This window comes from Ursus americanus, chromosome 4 (assembly GCF_024610735.1).
Source record: "Ursus americanus isolate L20-20 chromosome 4, mUrsAme1.1.p, whole genome shotgun sequence".
In the NCBI taxonomy this organism is placed as follows: Eukaryota; Metazoa; Chordata; class Mammalia; order Carnivora; family Ursidae; genus Ursus; species Ursus americanus.
The window spans coordinates 36,347,812-36,370,692 of NC_142130.1; the positions used below are offsets into that span (position 1 = coordinate 36,347,812).

At 35.8% G+C, this 22,881-nt stretch overlaps 1 protein-coding gene across 6 annotated transcripts in view; it reads left to right on the forward strand.

The window, feature by feature from the left end:
* The window catches only part of POLQ (DNA polymerase theta), a 126,476-nt gene that overhangs the window by 73,562 nt on the left and 30,033 nt on the right, over positions 1–22,881 (forward strand). For 2 of the 6 annotated variants that reach the window (XM_045812678.2, XM_045812679.2), the window contains 7 exons: positions 2,602–2,795; positions 6,494–6,631; positions 7,854–8,028; positions 10,615–10,741; positions 11,357–11,475; positions 16,847–17,031; positions 19,235–19,346. In XM_045812678.2, coding sequence (XP_045668634.2) covers positions 2,602–2,795; positions 6,494–6,631; positions 7,854–8,028; positions 10,615–10,741; positions 11,357–11,475; positions 16,847–17,031; positions 19,235–19,346 — 1,050 coding nt within the window. Of the gene's footprint in view, positions 1–2,601; positions 2,796–6,493; positions 6,632–7,853; positions 8,029–10,006; positions 10,178–10,614; positions 10,742–11,266; positions 11,476–16,846; positions 17,032–19,234; positions 19,347–22,881 lie in introns of those variants that run through there. The other 4 variants (XR_015724200.1, XM_045812681.2, XM_045812682.2 and 1 more) reach the window with 4 other exon arrangements.

Consider the following 22,881-nt stretch of genomic DNA (forward strand, 5'->3'; position numbering starts at 1 on the left):
CCAATTTTTCAGTCTTTTCAAAGAACCAACTTCTGCCTTTGATTTTTCCTATTTTTATTTTTCTATTTTTTAAATTTTTGTCAACATTTATCTTTTTTCTTCTAGTTCTCCTGACTTTATTTTGCAGCCCTTTTTCTAAATTCAAAAGTATGACACTAAACTCATTAGTTTTCAAATCATTTTTTTCTTTTCTAATTTAGGTATTAAAGGCTGTAAATTTCCCTCAAAGCTCTACTTGCATTATGTCTTACAAATTTTGACATGTAATGTTTTCATTTTATCTTAAATATTTATTAACATTTTCTGTTATGACACTTTTGACTCATACTTTATTTAGAAGATTGCTTTTCAATTTCCAAATATTTGGAAATGTTTTATTTTGTATTTTTTAATATTTAAACTTAATTGTGACTAAAAAACGATTATGTAATACCCATTCTTTGAAATTTTTGAAGTTGCTTTGTGACCTAAATCCTGAACTATGTGTAAACGTTCTATGTATACATAAGAGAATGTGTATTCTAGTTCTGGATGCAGAATTTTATAAATGTCTATTAAGTCAAGGTTATTGTTTAAAACTTTTGTATCTAATTTTCACTGTAGTTCAATCAATTTTAACTATTAACTATATTTAAGCTATATATTTTGAGACCATTTTATTAGATGCATACATGTTTAAAATTGATTTATCTTCCTGATGAGTTAAACCTATCATTATGTTATGAGCAGCTCTACCACTAAAATAACTTTTAATTTTAGTTTGTTTTCCAGAATGGATGTGGCAGCATCAATTTTCTTTGAATATTTGCCTCATATTTTTTCTATTCTTTTTAACCTTTCTAGGTCCTTATGCTTTAGATGTGTGTTATAAACAAAGCATAGCTTATTCATTCATTTTTCAAACTTACCAATTTTTTAAATAATTTTACCAATTTATTATGATTATTGATATATTTGTACATTTTCCTACTGTTTTACTTTGTTTCTATTCATCTCTTTTAAATTTGTAAATAGTTCACTCATAGCTGTGCTCTGTATTCTATTTTAATGAATCTATATCTGTGATTCTTATGGGTCTACATCTGCCGTTTGTTGTTTTTGCTGAATATTCCTTGTATTTCCTTGCTGTCTTGTATTTTTCATAGTCTTTGTGAGTTCATGCAGGATTTGATCAGTGGAGCCCTTCAGGCCTAACTTGGGGAAAGCCTTCCTCAAGAAAGTTTTTGCTCCTTACCAAAGTACACCACATCCAAGGACCACAATAACCTCCCTTGAGAGTTTTGGTTCAGAACAGAAGTCTGAGAATTAGCTTCTCCTGTTGCTTTTCTGAAGATCTATATCACCTCAACCTTTTGGCTGTGGGATTTCATTCCTATGACAATACTGCTCCTTCCTACTGCCTACAGATCCAGGCTTACTCCATGTCACTCTGCTGCTTTTACTGTTCTTATTCTGACCCTAGTTCCTGATTTTCTGGTCCCACATCCCATGAATTTCTGCTCGGGGTCCAGGCCTTTAAAGCCAGGTTCTGACTGCCTATTAATTCCTCCTAACTAATAAGGCCAGTAGCTCTCATTTGCTTGTTTGTTCTTGGGGGCAAGGGGTGTCGTGGATGTCCCTGGACATTTCTCCTGCTGGTTGAGACCAGCAATGCCTCAAAGAATGTGTGATGTGGAGCACGGGAGGGCGGGCCAGAGTTGTTCAGAGTCCTTGTGATCCATAGTACTGGAGGCTGAAGTCTTTGGTATGGATTTTTTTCTTAATGATTTAGGACACTATTTCCCAAAGTGCATTCTATGGACATGTACTTTTCGGGATGTTAATAAGTATTACATAAAATAAAGGGTTTTGTGGTAAAATAATTTCAGACTTTCAGTTAGTCATCGTTGCTTCAGGTCTTCTCACAGCCTTTACTAAATTAACAGGCATGATGAATATCCAAAAGCAGTATGTAAACACTGGAACTCACAGTACACAGTGTCTCTCAACTCCACCCTTTTCCTAGAGTATCTTTGAGACTAATATTCCAATGACCATACTGGAAAAACTGATATAGAATGACTGCTCTGTTGAGAAGTGTCAGCAGATAGAAAACTACTCTGATTCTTACTTCAGGAATCTTTTTCTTTACTCTTTGGTAAGAGCATTGGAAAATAAGAAACCTCCATTTTTAGTTCTTTGTGCAAGCATGCATATCATGGAACCAGGAATATTGGAAATAATTTCTGGAGATTAACTCATTGTAGTCAGTTTAGCAGATAAGATTGGCTCTCTCGCTCTTGCCAAGAGTAGAAGCAGAAACATTATCTTGGGAGAAAGGCAGCCTCTTGCAATCCAGACTATTCACAAGATTGCCAGTTTTTCTGTTCTCTATGTAGACAAAGGTAACAGTCTAGTGGTGAAGTAGGAAAGTAGGAAGTACTTTTATGCCTTTTCTTGTTGGTCTGAGAGTGCTGCTCAGGAGACTGGATCTTGAAAAATAGCTTGGGTAGCATCCCTGAATTTGCCTAGAAAAATCCCATGTGTAAACGTTTAGGTGGTGATGCTAATCTAGTCACTTAGCTGATGAATGGATCTTTTGGTTTTCTTTTTTTCTTCCAGATGTTTTCTGTAAAGTGGAAATGCCCTCTCAGTACTGCTTGGCCTTGCTAGAGCTAAATGGAATTGGCTTTAGTACTGCAGAATGTGAAAGCCAGAAACACATAATGCAAGCCAAGCTGGATGCAATCGAGACTCAGGCCTATGAACTAGCCGGACACAGTTTTTCCTTCACCAGTTCAGATGACATCGCTGAGGTTGTATCATGGGAATGAGGAGTTTTAGAGTTAAAAATTATTTGTGTGTGTATTTCCTAAATGTGTTTGCCTAAACGCCAAAGATCAGTTAAAAAAAATTTTAGTTATCAGAGTACTTTGGAGATAGAGTGTTCTAGCTTCTAATTTATAAGTTATATCTGTGTTTATGGAATAGCAAGGTAGTAAAGAAGCCTCCTAGAATGTATGCTCCATGAGATTTGCCTAGAACAGAGGAGGTACTCAGTAAATATTTGTTGAACAAAACATCCATAGTGGTCGTTATATAACAGTGTAGTTGTTTCTCCATGAAGTTAGTAATTTCATGAACTCTCACCCCTTCCTTACCCCAAAATCCTTTTTTGAAAAATAAAATTAGGTAGTTTTCTCAGTTGTTAATGAAAGAGGAATTTTGGGAATTGTTCGCCCTTTTAAACCTAAATAAGATTTTTATAAACTTAATATAAATTTGGATACACTTTACTCTTATTTGTATTTTCAAAGGTTGGCATTCTATTCTTTCCTCTCCCTGCACTTCACAAAGGGTGGTTGGTTTGTTGTAGAAGGGTTACAAAGACAGGTGCGTGACTTGATAGCATTGAAGTTCAGGTGTCTTGTAGATGCGATTCAGTAGTGTAGCATGTTGCAAAGATCACAGGCTTTCAAGCCAGACTTCGTGGGTTTGAATCCTATCTCCTCCACTTACTAACCCTGTAACCTTGGGGCAATACATCAACTCTTTGTATCTCAAGTTCTACATCAGTAAAATGTGTTATGATAGACATACCTCATAGAGTTGTTGTGAGGAATAAATGATGAATGTAAAACACTTAGAATAGTGCCCATCTCATAGTAAATGCTCAATAAATGTTATACATACTCAAGAAAAGATGCCCCTCTTTTAAGCCACAGGGTTGTATGTTTTAAAAAAATGAGAAATTTTGTTTCTCCTAATCAGAGGGTACATTTATATTAACTCAGTAGTGCCTTTTGTTTGTTTGTTTAATATTTTCTTTTGAGTTCTTTAGCTCAGAACTCCCCAGCCATTACTCAACTGACTGCACATGAAATTACTTAGGGACCTTATGAAAAACAGAGGATCTCTGAATTTCAGCACAAGTAGGCCTGGGGGAATCCATGCCCTCGTGATTCAGATACTAAAGCCATAGGCCTAGACCAAACTCTAGGCCAGAATAAAAGGCCTTTGATATTAATGGCTTGTTTTTAGGTCTTCATTTTAAAATGGAAGTTATATTTAAAATAATCTAATAGTTTCACACATTGACTATTTAAACCTTGGTGATTTTAAGTTGAATATTTGAACTGGACAGGATATTACTAATCATCTAGAGCTGTCCTGTCCAATACAGGAGCCATTAGCCACTTGTGGCTATTTAATTTAAATTAATTAAGAAATAAAATATATCAATTCATTTCCTTAGTTGTGTTAACCACATTTGAAATGTTCAATTGCCACATGTGGCAAGTGGCTACCATAATGGGGAGTGCAAATGTAAAACAATTTCATTATTGCAAAAAGTTCTTTTAGATGGCACATCCTTGGAGTGGGGATCAGCAAACTACAGCTTGTGGGCCAGATCTGGCCTGGCACCTGTTTTTGTAAATAAAATTTCATTGGAACATAGTCACACCTGTTCATTTACTTACTGTCTTTGTCTCCTTTTGGTCTATAATGGCACAGTTGAGAAGTTGTGACAGTAAAACCTGCAAAGTTGAAAATATCTGTTATCTGGACCTTTTGGGGAAAAGTTTGCTGATCCCTGCTCCAGAGGGAAGCATGAATTAGAGGAAAGAAAAAGGACTTTTGAGTTAGAGGACTATGGGTTCTAATTCTTACTTTTTCTATGTTATGGCCAAGTAATTTTAAGCAAATTTCTCCAACTGGTGTAAACCTTTCAGATGTGTCACAGAATTGTTGTACATATGATATGAGATGACACATGTTAAAGCACCCAGCATGATGGCTGACATATAGTAAGTGCTCAATAAATATTAGTGCCTCTTGCACTCAGCCAGTTCACAGACAGATATATTCATTGAGACCTGGAGAGGTAATTTATATTGAGTTTTCACAATTCTGAAGGTTTCACTAAAAACAGAAATCTAAGATAAAGAGCTTATAAATATGTAACTTGAGATCTTTGAGTTGTCCTAATTATGGTAGGTCTCTCTTCCTGGGATTGTTGATTTATTGTTATTTTAAAAATAATTGTTCATTTTCTTATTGAGTTATTTGATTCTCTTTCCTATCCTGCCATTCATATTCTCTTTGATATCTGTACTAGAGTTGCCTGATAAAATACGGGACATTCAGCTAAATTTGAATTTCAGATAAACAGTGGACAATATTTTAATATAAGTATGCCCCATGCAGTTCAAATTTAACTAAGCATCTTATAATTTTATTTGTTATATATGACAACCCTGATCCCTACACATGTAACCCTGTATAACACAATTCTTGGGAAAAACAGTTACTGACGTCCATAGCAAGTTTCAGTATCTTTCATACCTAAGACTCCAGTTATTCCCATTACTAAAATTAGAACCAGATCTTTGTTTCTGTCATCACTGCTATTCTGCAGAAGCACAGGCAGATCTTTCCTTCTACCCCTTGCCCAACTCGTGGCCCATATTCTTATATAATGCAAATGATCTTAATTTTTAGGATTATTAGTGGGAAAATAACCCAAGGTTCATTAAAGCCCACTCAAGGTATACAAATGAATGAATGGAGGTAGTAGATAGTATTCTGAATTGCCTGAGTTTTAAGCCCTGTAAATTGAGCTAGTGATTTTAGGTATACATGGAATATTCCTTCTGCCCCAGAACCTGGATCCCTGTCCTATGTAGGCTTAGTTTCTTCAGTAGGTACTTATTAGCTACTCTAGCTGTGATTATTGATTGCTACATTGGGTTGGCCAACTTTTCCTGACTTTTTGTGTCCAGGGTCTCACAGGGTCTACCCTTATGGTGGTGGAAGTAGATGGCTTTTTGGATCCCTTTCTACCTCAGTGTTCTCTGATTTTTGTGATATGATAGCCACAAGGGCTCCCATGTTGACCCTTGCTGAGGCTTAAATGATTGAGCAGCCATGTTGGTTACCACATTGAGGGGTATTTAGGAGAGTTCACAGTCCTCAGAGCAGCCTAAAGCCTCAATGTCAATAGCTTATTTATCACTTGTTCAGCACACAGAGTATACATTCTAGTGTTCTTGACTGTTTAAAAGCCTGTTATTGGTATTAATCTTAAAGTGCCTAATTTAGGGTATAGGTAGCTTACTTGATATACAAATTTTCGTTGTCATTATTTATTAAATGTGATAATTTAATTTAATGTATTATAAAAAAATTCTCCCAACCCATATTGAAATGTATGGATTTTCTCAAATAACTTTTAAAAATGTTTTGTGAATGACAGTGCTCGTGATTTGATTCTTTTTTTTTTTTTAAGATTTTATTTATTTATTTGACAGAGAGAGACAGCGAGAGAGGGAACTCAAGAAAGGGGAGTGTGAGAGGGAGAAGCAGGCTTCCCGCTCAGCAGGGAGCCCGATGCGGGGCTCAATCCCAGGACTCTGGGATCATGACCTGAGCGGAAGTCAGACGCTTAACGGCTGAGCCACCCAGGCGCCCCTGTGATTTGATTCTTGACTAAAGAAGCATTAATTTCTTGCAGGTTTTATTTTTGGAATTGAAGTTGCCACCAAATGGAGAAATAAAAAACCAAAACAGCAAGAAAACTTTGGGTTCTACCAGAAGAGGGAATGACAATGGACGCAAGCTAAAGCTGGGAAAACAGTTCAGCACTAGTAAGGTGCTCTTTGGGACAGTTACAGGGCAGAATTTGAATTACTTTTAGCATCTTGGTGTCCTGGAAGAATGCTAATGAAGTCAAGATCCAGCATAGCCCACCATTTGAATGTAACCAGATAAAAACAAATTTGTTCGTGGTTTGGCTCCCTGCAAAAACTGCAGGGACATTCCATTGTGGAAAATCTGGACCATAATCTAATTTATCAGTTGTGTCCTTCCTATCATTAAAACAGTATAATGGTTTATGAACTCAGATCTATAGACATTATTTAATTATTGACATCTGGTACTTTTGGACTTGAAGTATAATATAATTTGTATAGTAGGAACATGAACAAAGGTGTGGAAGAATTAAAAAAGAAAAAAACCCAGCCATTACAAACAAAACATTTTTTTTTTTCAATTATAGGGCAAAATAGTTTTCCATGAGTTTAAGAATCTGATCTACTAATTTCAAAGTAAAAGTGCAAATTACAGTCCATGGAAATTGTATGCTTGGGAGAGAAGAGAGAAAGTGCTTATTTGTTACATTTTTACTGAACAAATTTTCAAAGGAATAATAAGAGTAGAAAGTACCACCATAACAGCCATGGAGAGAGCAGTCCAAGTTGCCATTCTGTAGAATTTTGACCCTACTATCATTAACTAGTTATTAACTATCATTCCCTGCCCTAGGGAAGTTTACACAGTTTCATTCTGTAACAAAACTTTTTGTTTTATCTCATTGGCCTTCTAAGAACCTCACAAGTTCCTATTTCTTAGCAGTTTACCAGAACTCTGTAGCATGGAAATTTCAAATTTTTAAAGAGTAATGTCTTCTGACTTTCTTGATATGGAAATGATGAAAGTATTAGGGCAAAAGGAGAAAAAAAACATGATGAGAAACTTCCAATCACTTGAGAATAGAGGAGGAAAATATAGACAAAGGAAAGACATGATACAGCTTCTTGGGTGGGGTGAGGCAAAGCAGTTATAGTACCTTGCTAAGTTGACATTGATTTGTTTTTTTAAGGTAGATCTAAATTGATATTACTCAGCATTAACATGTTTGCATTTTACCATCTATAGTTATTACAGTTCTATTATGATGGTGATTGCCAAAAACCCAAACAGTAATTTCAAGTTGTAGATATAGGAGTTAGCAAGTTTCATTCTGAGATTATATTATTTATAATATAGTTTGCTATGGAATCTGATCTTACTTCATTATATTTCTTTGGCAGGATGTTTTAAATAAATTAAAGGCATTGCATCCTTTACCAGGCTTGATATTAGAGTGGAGAAGAATCACTAATGCTATTACCAAAGTGGTCTTTCCTCTGCAGCGGGAAAAGCGTCTGAATCCTTTTCTTGGAATGGAAAGAATCTATCCTGTATCACAATCACACACTGCTACAGGTAATGAGAAGTCTTAAATATGGATAATATCCGATTTTGAAAGAAAAACTTGTCATATATAATATTTGCTTAATGATGACTGGGGAATTCAAGTGTTGATCATTGGATTCTGTGAAGTTCCATAACCATTTATGAAACACTACATCCAAAATATAAATGGGTACTAGTTACAGAGATGAGATTTAGTAAGATAGAATTCTGGCTTTCAAGTACTATATAGAGTAACTGGAATATCTGAAACTGTGCTTTGGATTAATATTTATTTGAGTCAGTGATCTTACCTAATTTCAGCCCTAGCCCTCTCCTGAACTTCTTAAGATTCTCTCCAAGTTGAATCTAAGTAATGTTGGGAGCATCTGTATAATAGTTGAGTGTCTTGTTTTACTTAACCAGAAAAGAGCTATAGAGACTTTTGGGTGTCTCGTAGCGCTCTTGGGATAGGTATGAGTCATCTAGTAAGGAAAAAAGCATTCTTGTACTAGGCAGTGCAAAATGAAATGGTTGCCAAATGCACTGTGCATTGGAAGAAAGGGCAGCGTTCTCACTGGGGAGACAGTTTAGGTTGGTGGTATAGAATGTGGGCTTTGATATCTGACTTTATCAATGTTTGAATCTTTATTCAAGGTTGTGCCTGAGGATCCTCGTGCATAAAGCACAGTGAGAATAGTCTTATTTCACCAGCGCATGCTGAGGATTAAATAGGCTAATACGTTTAAAGTGTTTAGAACAGTGCAGGGCACTTTGTGCGTAGCTCCTTACCAGCTCTTGCTGCTATTACAGAGGGAGGCACCACGAGGAGCTGCTTTTTTCTGTGCTCATTTATTCCCTGTTCTAAACAAATTCTTTTCCTTCTTCCTTATTTAGCTAACCTTTTAGTTTACCCTAGCCATTTCTTGCCCTGTTTAAATTTCATTTTGAGACATATACTAATGATGTGAATGATGTAATGATGTAAACTTACGTAAAATAAATCCTTATTGGGGAAAAAACAAGCTCAGAGTTTCTAAAGGTGTTGCATTTATCTGTTGCTTTTAAAGTAGAAAGAAAGTGGGGTGCCTGGGTGGCTCAGTCATTAAGCATCTGCCTTTGGCTCAGGGCCTGATTGGGATTGAGCCCGTCATCAGGCATCCTGTTCCGCTGGGAGCCTGCTTCTTCCTCTCCCACTCCCCCTGCTTGTAGTCCCTCTCTCGTTGGCTGTATCTCTTTCTGTCAAATAAATGAATAAAAAAATCTTTAAAAAAATAAAGTAGAAAGAAAGTAGTCAATTCCTTTTTTTCGATTGGTTTTCACCATACTATGCCTACATTTAAAGAATATTTTAGAAATACAAACTTCCCTAAATATAGCAAAGCCATTTTATTATTAGAATTCATCTCTATGAAGCTACATTAATATTTTATAATTTTTGCCATCTTTTTGTCTGCCAGTGTTAGCCTCATTAATTCAAACAAGAGACCTGAATATTTAATATTATTATAGAAAAGATGACAGTGTGCTGAGGGAGCAAGAGACTTGGATTCCTTCTTCTTCTATTGGCTAGTTTTGTAACATTGAGCAGGCCATTAATAAGTATATTAATAAATATATTAATATCTGCCATTCATTGAGCACTAATTTTTCTTAAAAGCTAAATAACAAGGACATATATCAGGGGTTTGTTAGAAAAAGAATATCTGAGATACTTAAAATGTCTGACTCATTAAAAGAAGATGAGATTATATATACTAGCTGTAGAGAGCCTGTTACAATGAAGAGTATGTTATAAAACAGAAGATTTTGTGTCACTATATACGTGTTGTAAAAACTGCAATAACAAAATCAATTACCCAGACTTTTTTTGAATAATGCTTATGTGTTTCAGAAAAATTCAACCAATAAGTAAACAAACTGTAAAATATTTGGGGGGAAATAAAGGCTATAAGCATTAAAACAAATAGCTTTCTCTTTCTTAGAAAGTTCATTCACCTCCTGATTCTAGACTCCAGCTTTGTCAGTGCTGTCATTGGTTCTCTTGATGAGTGAGGATGGTGATGCAGAAAAGCGGCCAGATGATGTCTAGAGAGTGATGTTCCAGTCACCACTTCTCACTACTCCATCTCCTACAGATTTGCTGGCTCCTTGGGTCCCTTTCAGCAGTCAGCTGCTCTGCTTCAGGTCTCTCTCTGTGTTGCGTGCATTCCTGGGTTTTGAAGGTTTTGACAGTCATTTCTCCTAGGATTCATTTGATCAGTCTTTACTCATTAATGCCACTGCTGACACCATATGGTGCTGACGTCTGATATTCATTGTAGCACAGGACCAGTTCAACTTGTCAAATTACTTCTTATCATGGGCTTGTTTTCTAGGGAGCTAGGTTAATGTAAAACATACTATTGTAGTTGACTCATATTTCACTTACATGGGGATTGGACTTGTACTTATTTTATCATTGTTAGACACATGAACATAATGAAAAATATTTAGATATAAATTTATTTTAGTTTAGCAATAGAAAATGCATAATTCAGAAATGCCATTTCTGTGAAAATAAGTGTCAGATCCCTCCCAACCCCCTCAATTTGATGTCTTCATTCTGTTTGATTTTAGGACGAGTAACATTTACAGAACCAAATATTCAGAATGTGCCAAGAGATTTTGAGATCAAAATGCCAACAGTAGTAGGGGAAAGCCCACCTTCCCGAGCCCTAGGCAAAGGCCTACTTCCCATGAACAGGTAGATGCTATTTCTCTGTATTTGTGTTAATATAGTTTTGTGAGTATGAATGGCTCAAGACCAGCCTATTGGACAAAATAATGAAGTTCGTTTAATTTTCTGTTCTGGGCATACACATTTCTATTCTAGGTATTATCCATTTAAAATTCTGAGTCTGTCTATAAAGAAGCTAGTTGATGGAGAAAGACTGAAAACCTGGGCTACTAGTTAAATCGATCAGCACGACGTACTTTTCTAACTCAAATGCTAAAGGAAAGAGTTTAACTATGTCAGGAACGTCTCCCCCTTCTGCCCTCCCCAAATTCACATGACGGGAAAAAAAGCATAGATAATTTATATTAGATATGGTCAGAAAGGTTTGTTAATTTGAGCTAAATGTCAGTAATTATTTCAGAAGCAGTTTGTGGCAAAAGCTATTACAGAAATGCCTTACTTACTGTTTAATTAGATGTTTGCTAAAAAAATCTAGTATCTTTGTTAAGCTTTAAAGTGAGTTTCAAATGGTAAAGTTTTTAAGTTTCTTAGATGGAACTGCTGGCTTTACTGAAAAATGAGACCTTTCTCATATATTTGAGACTGCTTCATGTCCAGCTGCTGATGTTGTTTGCATGACAGAGGAAGAGAGAAGAGTTGTGGCATAAACTCTGGACACCAGGCGCAGATGGAGGAGAGAGCCTCAGACAGAGGAATGCCATTTTCAGTCAGCATGCGACATGCCTTTGTGCCTTTTCCAGGTATGTGGCTGATGTTTTTTTGAGCTTCTCATTGCTGTGGGAATGGTTTTCAAAGCACTGATAAATACTGCATGATGAACAAGACTCAGAAGTATGCATTGATCTGTCCATCTTTCCTCTCTTTGGTGTAGCCTGTTTTTCCCCTTTGTGTTGCCAGGTTGTCAGTCATCATTGTCCTCATGATCTGCTCTGTGGAAAACTCCTGTGGTCTATGCTTATCAGCAGCAATCTGCTGAAACCATGTTTTCCAAGGTGATTGTAAACCTTTTTGCAAAGTCCAGTGGATTTCATTTGTCCTTGTACTCTTTGACTTCTGTACAGGATTTATACTGTTAATTAACCTGCACTTTCCTCAGTGTCTGTCCTCCCTTGATCTCTAAGGGCACAATTTTTTTGTCTCTCTGACTTGCTTTGCTCTTTTGCTTCTTTCTTCTCTGTGCAGCTGTTTCCTGTTGCAAGGGTAAGCCCCAGGGCTGCCCTCCTCCTGCCTGACCTCTCCTCCGCACTCTAGTCGCACGCCTTTCGGGAAAGGTTGAACTCTATAAACTCTAGTCATGAGGCATTTGGAAGTCAGGATCTAACTCCCAAATCATCCCTACTATTTGTACACCCATTTGCTTCTTTATCTTCTGTCAACTGGCAGGTCTGGGTGAGTGCAGTTAACCATTTGAATTGATTTTAATTCTGTCAGAAACTTAATATTCTAAGGGGGAATTTAGGTCTATGACAGCGTCATCTGTTGGTAATTTTCTGTTTTGCTTTTTCAGTGTGAACTATCAGCACTCTATCATTGTAACTATTTTTAAGTGTTCAGCTCTCTGGCATTAAGTACATTTGCATTGTTGTGCAACCATCACCACCATTATTGCCCAGAACTTTTTCATCTTCCACAACTGAAACTGCATCTATTGAACAGCACTTCTCCCCGCCTCACTCCCCAGTCCCTGGCAGCCACCATTCCACTTTCTGTCTCTGTGAATTTGACTACTCCATGTATCTCATATAAGTGCAATTATACAGTATTTGTCTTTTTGTATCTGGCTTATTTCACTTAGCATCATGTCCTTAAGATTCATCCATGTTGTAGCATATGTCAGAATTTCCGTTCTTTTTAAGGCTGAATGATATTTGATTATATGTATATATTTTATCTATTCATCCATCAATTTATTCTTACCTAAACAATAAAATTGTGTTTAACATGACAGTATTTTATACTGCCTTTGCTTAAAATTTTTAAGTTCATTGAAATTAAACATATACGGATTAAATCTGAAAGTTTCTGTCACTTAATGTAGTGTTTAGTCCATTTACATCTAGAGTAATTATAGGCATATGGTTGGTTTAAGTCTACTATCTTGTTACTTGTGTTTTATTTATCCTGTTCTTTATTCTTTTTTAAAGCTTTAAGTGACTATTTTTTATTGTTCTTTTTATATCCTCAATTGCCTTATTAACTATCTTAGATTTTTTAGGGTTTACAATACGTATGTGTCCTGTCACAGACTACCTTCAAATTATCTTATACCACTTCATCTGTAAAGTTTTTTTTTTCCATTTCCCCTCTTTTATAATAGATTTCATTTCTATGACTTATAAACTCTACATATAGTTATTATTTTTGCTTTGAACAGTCTATTATCTTTCAAAGAAATCAAGAAATAAAAAAGTGTTTTTCCTGTCTGTCCACTTTTTACCATTTCTGGCACTTTTCATTTCTTGGAGTAATTCAGGGAATTTTGAAGTACTTCCTCCAGAGTACTTCCTTTAAGGTTTCTTATAATGCGGTTCTACTGACAGTGATTTATCCCAGCATTCCCATGTCTCTAGATTTGTTTATTTTATCCTCACTTTTGAAAGATAACTTTATGTGACATAGATTTCTAGGTTCACAGTCCTTCTCTTTCAGCATTTTAAATATATATTTCCATTAGCTTCTGGTTTGCATTATTTCTGATGAGAAGTACACAACCATTTTTCTTGCTCCTCCTCCAAGCATAATGTAACTAACTTTTCCCTGGATGCTTTTTAAATTTTGTTATTCAGTTTTAGCAATCTGATTTGGGCAAGAGTCTTTGGGTAGTTTTTCATGCTTTGCTTCTGATACTTTTGAATTTGCTGAATATCCTGAGTTGCCTTATTTTTTTTAAATCTATGTGCTTATACTTTTCAGTAAATTTGAAACATTTTCAACCATCATTTCTCATATTTTTTATAAGATTTATTTGAGAGAGAGAGAGAGAGAGCGTACGTGCAAGCACGAGGGGGGAGGCAGAGGGAAAGAATCTTCAAGCCGACTCCCCTGCTCAGCGCAGAGCCCCACACAGGACTTGATCCCATGACTGATGAGATCATGACCTGAGCCGAAACCACGATTGAGACACTTAAATGACTGAGCCACCCAGATGTTCCACTTGTAATATTTTTTGTTCATCTCTCCCTCTCCTCTCTCCTTTCTTCCTATTGCTCCAAATATACATATGTAATACCACTTGGTATTGCCCCACAGGTCACTGAAACTTTTTTCTTTTTTATCCCCCTTCCCTGTTTTTATATTTTTTTTTTAATTCTATGCTACATGTATATTTTCTATTGACTATTTAAAGTTTGTGGATTTCTCTTCTACGGTGTCTAATTGCTGTCACATCCTTCTAGTGAATTTTACATTTCAGATATTGTATTTTTAGCTTTAGAATTTTCATTTGATTTTTTTGGTCTAGTTTTTATTACCTATTGCAATTAACTATTACATCAGTATATTCATGTTTCTTTAAATTCCTGAACATTATCTGTGGTAGCTATTTAAAATTCCATCATCTCTGTAATTTTGGGGTCATTTTTCTATTAATTAAATATTCTCCTGGTCAGAGTTACATTTTCCTGGTTCTTCGTATATCTAGTTTTTTTTTTTTCTTTTTATTGTGTGCTAGACATTGGTTGCTACATTATTGACTCGGGATTTCGTAGTCTTCATTAATAACATTTTCTCCTAGCAGACAATTAATTTACTTTCACATAGGCTTGATCATTTTGTGACTTTTAAAGCTTTGTTAGCAAATATTTAGAGTGGCCTTTATTCTAGGGCTAGATTAGCCCTGATTGTAAGGTGTGGCCTTGTTGGGGTCTCTACTCGGTGCTCATGGTGTTAACAGGGTCTGTCCACTTGGTCTGGTCACAGCTTGAACATCTCTCAACATTCAAGAGGTTGTTGTTCAAGTAGCTGTTCAGCCGACAGCATGCGATGGTGGCTGTTTCTTTGGTAGCAGTGATTTTTTTAGTATTGATTCTTTGCCTGGTTCCCTGAACTTTCTCGCTCCTTTAGTATTTGGTCAAAAATCCAAAGGGATTACTGTGCATATTTGTGGTGCTCCTTTTATGTGCAGCTCCTTTCTCCAAATTTCTACAAATTTTAGCCTCCTCAGTAGGCACAAACTCTAGTCTCTGCTTCCTTAGCTCCGATCATAGTGCTTTGTTTCATCTCTCCTCCCCTGCAATGCGTTCTGGTAAATTCCTCCTTTCAGAAACCTGAGACAGTTGCATGGCTCACCTCATCTCCTCTCTCCTCCCCGCTTCGTAGAGATTGTAGTCCTGCACTGTCTATTCCAGCATCTGAAAATGCTTATTTCGTGTATTTTGCCAGTTTTTTTCTTATTTATGGCAGGAAGGCCATAAAAGTTGTGGTCCTTTGTTTTAAATTATTATATATTTTTGAATTGTTTATTCATTCACATAGTTCAGAGATCAAAATATATAAAAGGTATGTATAAAGAAGTTTTGCTTCCTTCCCTGTCCTAGCTATCCTATTGTCTACAGCTCTTCTAGATGACCTATATAAGTTTCTTATATATCCTTGTAGTATTTTTTATGCAGATGTAAGCAAATATGAATATGTAATATTTTCTTCCCCTATTCTTGCACAAAAATAAGGATTCCATATACATTGTTGTGTGCCTTTTTTCATTTAATGTTTTTACACTGGAGAGTTGTGATTATCATTAAATAAATTCGAATGTAAACCAGTCTAATCTCTGTGCAGGTCATCTGTGTAACAACCTGTGGGTTTGCTGAGTCACAGAGTAAACCTGATCAATTTTGATAGATACTGTTGAATTGCAGTGTAATGGGGGACAGTAACGATTTCATTCCCATTAACAGTATGTGTTTCTTTCTCAGCCTTGCCACAGAATGTGCTGTCCAATTTCTGGATTTTTGCAATTTAAGTAGAGAAAAATTATTTCTTGCTCTAGTTTTAATTTGCATTTCTTTTATTGTGAATAAAGTTGAGCATTCTTTAGTATGTTTAAGGTTCTTTTGATTATTTCTCTGAACTGCTTGTCTATATTTTGTCTCGTTCTTGATTTGTAGCATGTCTTTTTTATAATATGGCAATGAGTCTGTGGTGATATCAGTTGCAAATATTTTCCCTCCTTTTTTTTTTTAGCCACGAACTTTTAAATTTTGTTTTTGCCATGCATATCTAATCCAGTAATTTCTATTACATATCCTTACATAGGTAAACTCTCCAAATCCTCTAAGTAGCTCTTCTCCACATATCAACCCCTTGATTGTTTCCATTGAATGTTTTGTTGTCAAAGCAAAGCACATGTTTCTCTCTAGCCTACTTAATGTGCACATATTGCAAACCCGTTTCTCCATTCATTCATTCATTCATTCATTCAACAACCATTTAAGGGGCTATGAAGTACCAGAACTGTGCAAGGTTTTCTGTAGAATGCAAAGGAAAATTAAGTATCCCACCCCTAATGGCTCTGTGCTATGTGGGAGAGGCATAAGAGAACCGTTTTAGATTGTGTGTCAGGTGCTGCAGAAACACTCAGGAAAGCACTACCACAGTGGTTTAAGGGGCAGAGGTCAGAGGTGGCTTTACACATATTACATATACTTGAAAGCTAAACAGAAAAAAAAATGATCTAAGTTACAGAACTGAATTGCATCACATTGAGAGCAAGATTTTAACTTTTGGGCACATAATCTTATGGTTCTTTATTTTATTATTATTATGTTCAGTTAGCCAACATGTAGTACGTCATTAGTTTTTGATGTAGTGTTCAACGATTCATTAGTTGCGTGTAATACCCTGCACTCATCACAACACATGTCCTCCTTAATACCCATCACCCAATTACCCCATCCCCCTAACCCCCCTCCCTTCTGTAACCGTCAGTTTATTTCCTGGAGTCCAGAACCTCTCTTGGTTTGTCTCCCTCTCTGATTTCTTCCCCTTCAGTTTTCCCTTCCTTCCCCTAATCTTATGATTCTAAGTTAGAACTAAATTTCTGTCATCCTGCTCAATTATATAAAACCTGGACTTATCTTTGTACCAGCTTTTCTAAAATCATTTCTATTTCAGGTGGTTTAATATTAGCTGCTGATTACTCTCAACTTGAACTGAGGATCTTGGCTCATTTATCCCACGATCGTCGCCTCATTCAAGTATTAAACACTGGAGCTGATGTTTTCAGGAGTATTGCAGCTGAGTGGAAGATGATTGAGCCAGAGTCTGTTGGGGATGATCTGAGGCAACAAGCAAAGCAGGTGATCTTGGTGAACATGCTTACCATATGTGAGAATTTTAATGATTAAAAAATTTTAAAAATTGGCTTGATCATTTGCAGTTGAGGAATTATTTCGCCATCTGTGGATCTTTCAAACCACATTCACCGGAGCCTGTCTCATGGTATTCATTATACTTTCCTTCATAGAATCAGTAGGAAGAATCAGATAGACAGTCTGAGGCTACTTCGTGTGAGGAAAACCTTCTGCATTAGTGGTAGATATTGTGGTGGTGGTAGTTGTTATTTATGTGTATGTGTGTGTATTTAAAAAATGTCTTTCTAGTCTATAAATATATTTTCATCTTTTTATTTTTATAGGTGCTCTCCAAATGTATTGAAAAAAAAATCACTGAGCTGTGGATTATAATTAATACACTGATAGTTTTTTAATTTTTTGAGGTCATTGGTTAGCTAATCCATGTATGAAACTTTATACTGTCCTTGGACTTTTCAAGTGGGTCCATATTAGTTCCTACTCCTGCATGACTGTCAAGCACAGAGAAAGTCAAAGGCCATATTTACACCATTTCCTGGCCTCTGTTGACACTGATACTTTTTTTCACCACATGGCCTGTGGGAAATCTGATGCCATTACTCCCACCTTTAAGATCCTGCTGTGTTAGTTTTGCATTTATACTTCTAGTTACTCACGGCTGTAATTCTTGACTGGCTCATTAGGCATGAAACCCTTCTTCTCTCCATTGCCTGTTTAGCACCAGCACTTGTTCCTTCCACTCTTTCAAAAACCCTCTCTGTCTGTTTAATAATCTCTGGGGTCCTGCATTCAGCAAGAATTGAACCCTGGGTAATATAGGGAATGTTCCAATATTTAATCTTCATAATAAACCCATGAAATAGGTATAATTATTATTCCCATTTTATATAGGAGTGAACTGAGGTGCTGGCAGTTAGTAATTTGCTTAGGGTCCTACAGCTATAAGTGGTGGAGCCAGGATAAGCTCAGAATGCCAGAACTTAGACATTCTGACTGTATAACCTGAACACTCATCCACTGATGGTATCTGCCTCTATTTCATAAGTTCTTACGTGATTTAATAGTGTTTATGCCATACTAAGTCATCACGCACTGAACCATCTACTCCTTGGGTCTAGCTGAGATCTCAGCCAGTGCTATGTACTACCTGAGTTAAAAAAAAAAAAAAAAATAGGAGTCACAGTAAAATAAAATGTAGAAACACCAAAAAAAGAAAAGATAAAAGGAGGGAAAAAAATCTCTCTCAATGTATTAAAAAAGGGAAAGGGCAAAAACTTCTGTTTAAGCATGTTAAAAGTAGTTTGGAACTCTGATAATCATTTTTTGCAAGTTATCTTTTAAAATTATATTTAATGACATTTATATGAGCTTGCTTTATGTCAGCCAGTTTCCTGAACACTTAGAAGTAATAACTTAGTAATCTTCACAATTCCATGATGCAGGTATTACTATCCTCATTTTGTGGATGAAGAAATCGAGGTACAAGACTTGAGATAGCTTGTGCAAGGTAATTTTGTAAATGTGGAACTAGGATTTAAACCCAGGCAATACTTATTAATAAATTACAGTTTCCTACTGACCTATTTAGACCATTTCCCTCCACTGCTCCCAAAATTTCCTTAGGAATTTGTTTAACCCAGTTGAATTCTGCAATTGTGGGATATCAGGTGGTGGTGAGGTGGAAAGCATATTTATCTCCAGTGAAATATTCCCTGTTATCCAACCACGAAGCCTCCTCTTCCTGCTCTGTCCTATGCAAGAGCCAGGAGAGGAATATTTATAAAGCTTCTCTTTCCTGACTCCTGGACACTTTTCTAAGCAGGAGTTAATGTGATATTTTAGGAGTAGAAAACTGCTCTGAAGACTACTGGATACATGACAAAGAGTCAGAAATAAATCTTCCCTTTTAAATAATTAGGATTAATTTCTTAAAACATACACATTCACATTTATTTCTGTTCTTCCCCTTCCTCCTCCAGCCCCGAAGGATTGTTAAAAGGCAGAAAAAAGATGTTCACTGGATATCAGGTTCTATGAATCTAACCTACCAAAAGTAGATCTAATCATTTCTTTGACACACTATGGAATAAAAAGTTTGCCAAATTTCAATCCTGATCAACTTTTATATTTGCAATTTATGTAGTTATGACCTTTAATTTACTTACTGAATGTGATGACTCCTTTTTAGATTTGCTATGGAATCATTTATGGAATGGGTGCTAAATCTTTGGGAGAGCAGATGGGCATTAAAGAAAATGATGCTGCTTGCTACATTGATTCCTTTAAATCCAGATATACAGGTAAAGAAACCTTAAATATTAATTATCTTCTAGATACTATTCAACTCTCTTGCCATATTAATTGAAAAAAATTAGTTCTACAAAATTTTCTGTTAACATTTCTATTAGAAGTTTTCACCAGGTATTGTTAATTAAATAACATCAACCTTATGATTATTTACTAAGATGGTCTTTTTTCATAATAATAGGAACAGAAATGGAATAACAAAGTCCACATGATGTATATGCTACTTTGTCATTGTGAATATGCTATAAAATCTTGGAATTGTGCTATGCTTCAGGTTTAGATAGCTTTAATTTGAAACAGTAAACCATTGATTAAATGTACCAGAAACTATGAGAGAATAATTGCTGTTACAGAGTAATTTGAGTATTATTGTTTTAAATTATCTTTTGGCAATTTATTGAGGTATAATTTACAAGCAGTAAAATTTACCCTTTTTTAAAAAATTTTTTTATTATGTTATGTTAGTTACCATAGTTTTTCCTTAGTTTTTGATGTAGTGTTCCATGATTAAAATTTACCCTGTTTAGATTTATATTTGTATAAGTTTTGACAAATGCACAGAGTCATATAACCTACACTACAGTCAAGATATGAAATCATTACCATATCATCCCAGAAAGTTATTTCATACCCTTCGTATCAGTCCTAAACACAGTCCCCAAAAAGAAAACTTTATTCATACATGACATGATCTTATACATAGAAAATCATATGAATTCTACAAAAACAACTACTAGAACAAATAACTAAATTTAGAAATGTCCCACTGTGCAAGGTTTGTTTTTTTTTAAGATTTTATTTATTTGAGAGAGAGAGAGAGAGAGTGAGAGAGAGAGCATACGAGTAGGGGAGCGGCGAGTGGGGCAGAGGGAAAGGCAAAAGCAGACTCCCTACTGAGAAAGGAGCCTGATGTGGGGCTGGATCCCAGCACCCTGAGATCATGACCTGGTCCAAAGTCAACTGCTTAGCCCACTGAACCACCCAGGTGCCCCACCCCCCATACAAGGTTAATTTGTAAAAATCAGTTGCATTTTTGTATACTAGTAATTAGTGAGTTATGTTAACATCAAAATACATGAAATACATGGGATAAATTCAACAATATGTGCAAAGCTTTACTGAAAACTCTAAAACAATCCTGAGAGAAATTGAAGAATATTTAGATGAAGGTGAGGTTTACCACGTTAATTTATGAGAAGGCACAATATTATTGTGATGGCAGTTCTCTATAAATTGTTCTATAGATCCAATTTAATTCTAATCAAAATTCCATTAGACTTTTGTGTAGAATTTGACACACTGATTCTAAATTTATATGGAAATTCAAAGGGCCTGGAATAACTAGGAAGATTTTTTTGGGAAAAGTACAGTGCTGAGTACCAATACTCCCTGGATTCAAAACTTAATATAAAACTACAATAATCAACATAGGCATAAGGGTAGACATGGAAAACAGTGGGTCACAATAAAAGGTTCAGAAATAGACCTATACATATATGGTGGATTGATTTTTTCAACAGAGTCGCCATGGTAATTAAATGGAGGAAAGATGGTCTTGTCAACAGTTGGTTCTAGAACAACTGGATACCAGTACAGGAAAAAAATGAACTTCAACTATCATCTAATACTATATTCAAAAGTTAGCTTGATATGGAACATAGATTTAAAAGTAAAAGCTAAAACCAAAAATCTTCCAGAAGAAAATAGGGGAAAAAGGTTTTGTGACATTAAGGTAGGCAAAGATTTCTTATGTGGTAATTATACTGAATTAAACATAAAAGATAAACATTGATAAAAGACACCATTAAGAAAATCTAAGGCAAGCCACAAAAGAGAAGATATTTGTAGTTTCTATTGTCTAATGAACTTGCAGCCAGAATATATAAAAAACTCTTATAATCCAATGCTGAGAAGGCAAACAGTCCAATAAAATAAAGGTCAAAAGATTTGAACAGACACTTCACCAAAGAAAATATATGAATGACCACATCAAATGTTATCATCATTAGACATCGGGGAAAAGAAAACCACAAAGAGATACCATTATAAAAACACTAGAATGGCTAAAATTAAAAACATTGTATTTCTTTTATATTGCTGGTAGGGTTGTAAAATGGTACAACCACTTTGGAAAACACTATGACTCATATAGAGTGAAACACACAGTTAGTTATGTGATCCTGCAATTTTGCTATTGGGTATTCGTCCAAGAAAAATGAAAACGTGGATTATCCAAAGAAAGACTTGTATATGATGGTTATCGCAGTTTTATTCCTAACAACCAGATGTCTATGAACAGGATCATGGATAAACAAATTTTGGTGTATCTCTGCAATGGAATACTACTTAGCTAAAGAAAGCAAGCTCAAATGAGAACATACAATATAATTCAATTTTTATGAATTTTAAGAACATGAAAAACAAATATATAGTGTCATAAAGCAGATCAGTGAGAGTTTGAGGCTGTTAAGGGAGAACTGACTGTAAAGGTGATAAAAACGTTTCATATCTTGTAGTATACATTTGTTAAAATGTATCTAACTGTTCACTTAAAGTGGGTTCCTTCTGTATGTAAATTTATAACTTGGGATTGAGTTTTTTAAAGTTTTTATGGAAATTCCAGTTAGTTAACATACAGTGCAATATTAGTTTCAGGTGTACAATACAGTGACTCAACACTTCCATACATCACCTGGTGGTCATCACAAGTGCCCTCCTTAATCCCTATCACCTATCTCACCCATCCCTCCCCCCTCACCTCCCCTCTGGTCACCATCAGTTTGTTCTCTATAGTTGAGTCTGTTTCCTGGTTTGCCCCCCTCCCCCTTTGTTTGCTTTTTTAAAGTAGTTCTTTCAACCTCTGAATATTTGAGGGTCTCTGACAGGAATCAGTTAAGAGAATTTGTAGCGATATGGTCTCGTATCTCATCCTTTTCTTTGCTCTTCACTCAACAATATCACAGTAATTCTTAAACAGAAAAAGGTGAGAGCCTTATTGCTTTCTGAAGTTCTCATGCTGGTGGTTGAATATCACCAATAGCTTCAGTTGGCAGGGGTTTCTCCCCTTTATTTCACGCACAGTCTCCTCAAATGTCTCTCCTGTACCAGCCGCAAACAGAAATCGTCAAATGAGGGGTTTTAGTTAGGAGAAGTCAGTGTTTATTATTTAGGATGAGCAGAGCAGTGAGAAAGCAGAGATTGCACATTCATATGTGCAAAGATAGATCAGCACAGTGTCTATACCTGATTGTGTTTTAAATAACATCTCTAACTCAGAGACAGGAATGAGCAGTTGGCCCACCTAGAACAACAAACTCACCCTGAAGATCTTTAAGACATAATTATGAACCTATATTGCAAAGGATGCATGCTGGTATAGGGAATATGAAAATGTTTGAATAGTATACTATACATACTCTTTTTAAATTTTAAGAAGTGAGGGGCGCCTGGGTGGCACAGCGGTTAAGCGTCTGCCTTCAGCTCAGGGCGTGATCCTGGCGTTGTGGGATCGAGCCCCACATCAGGCTC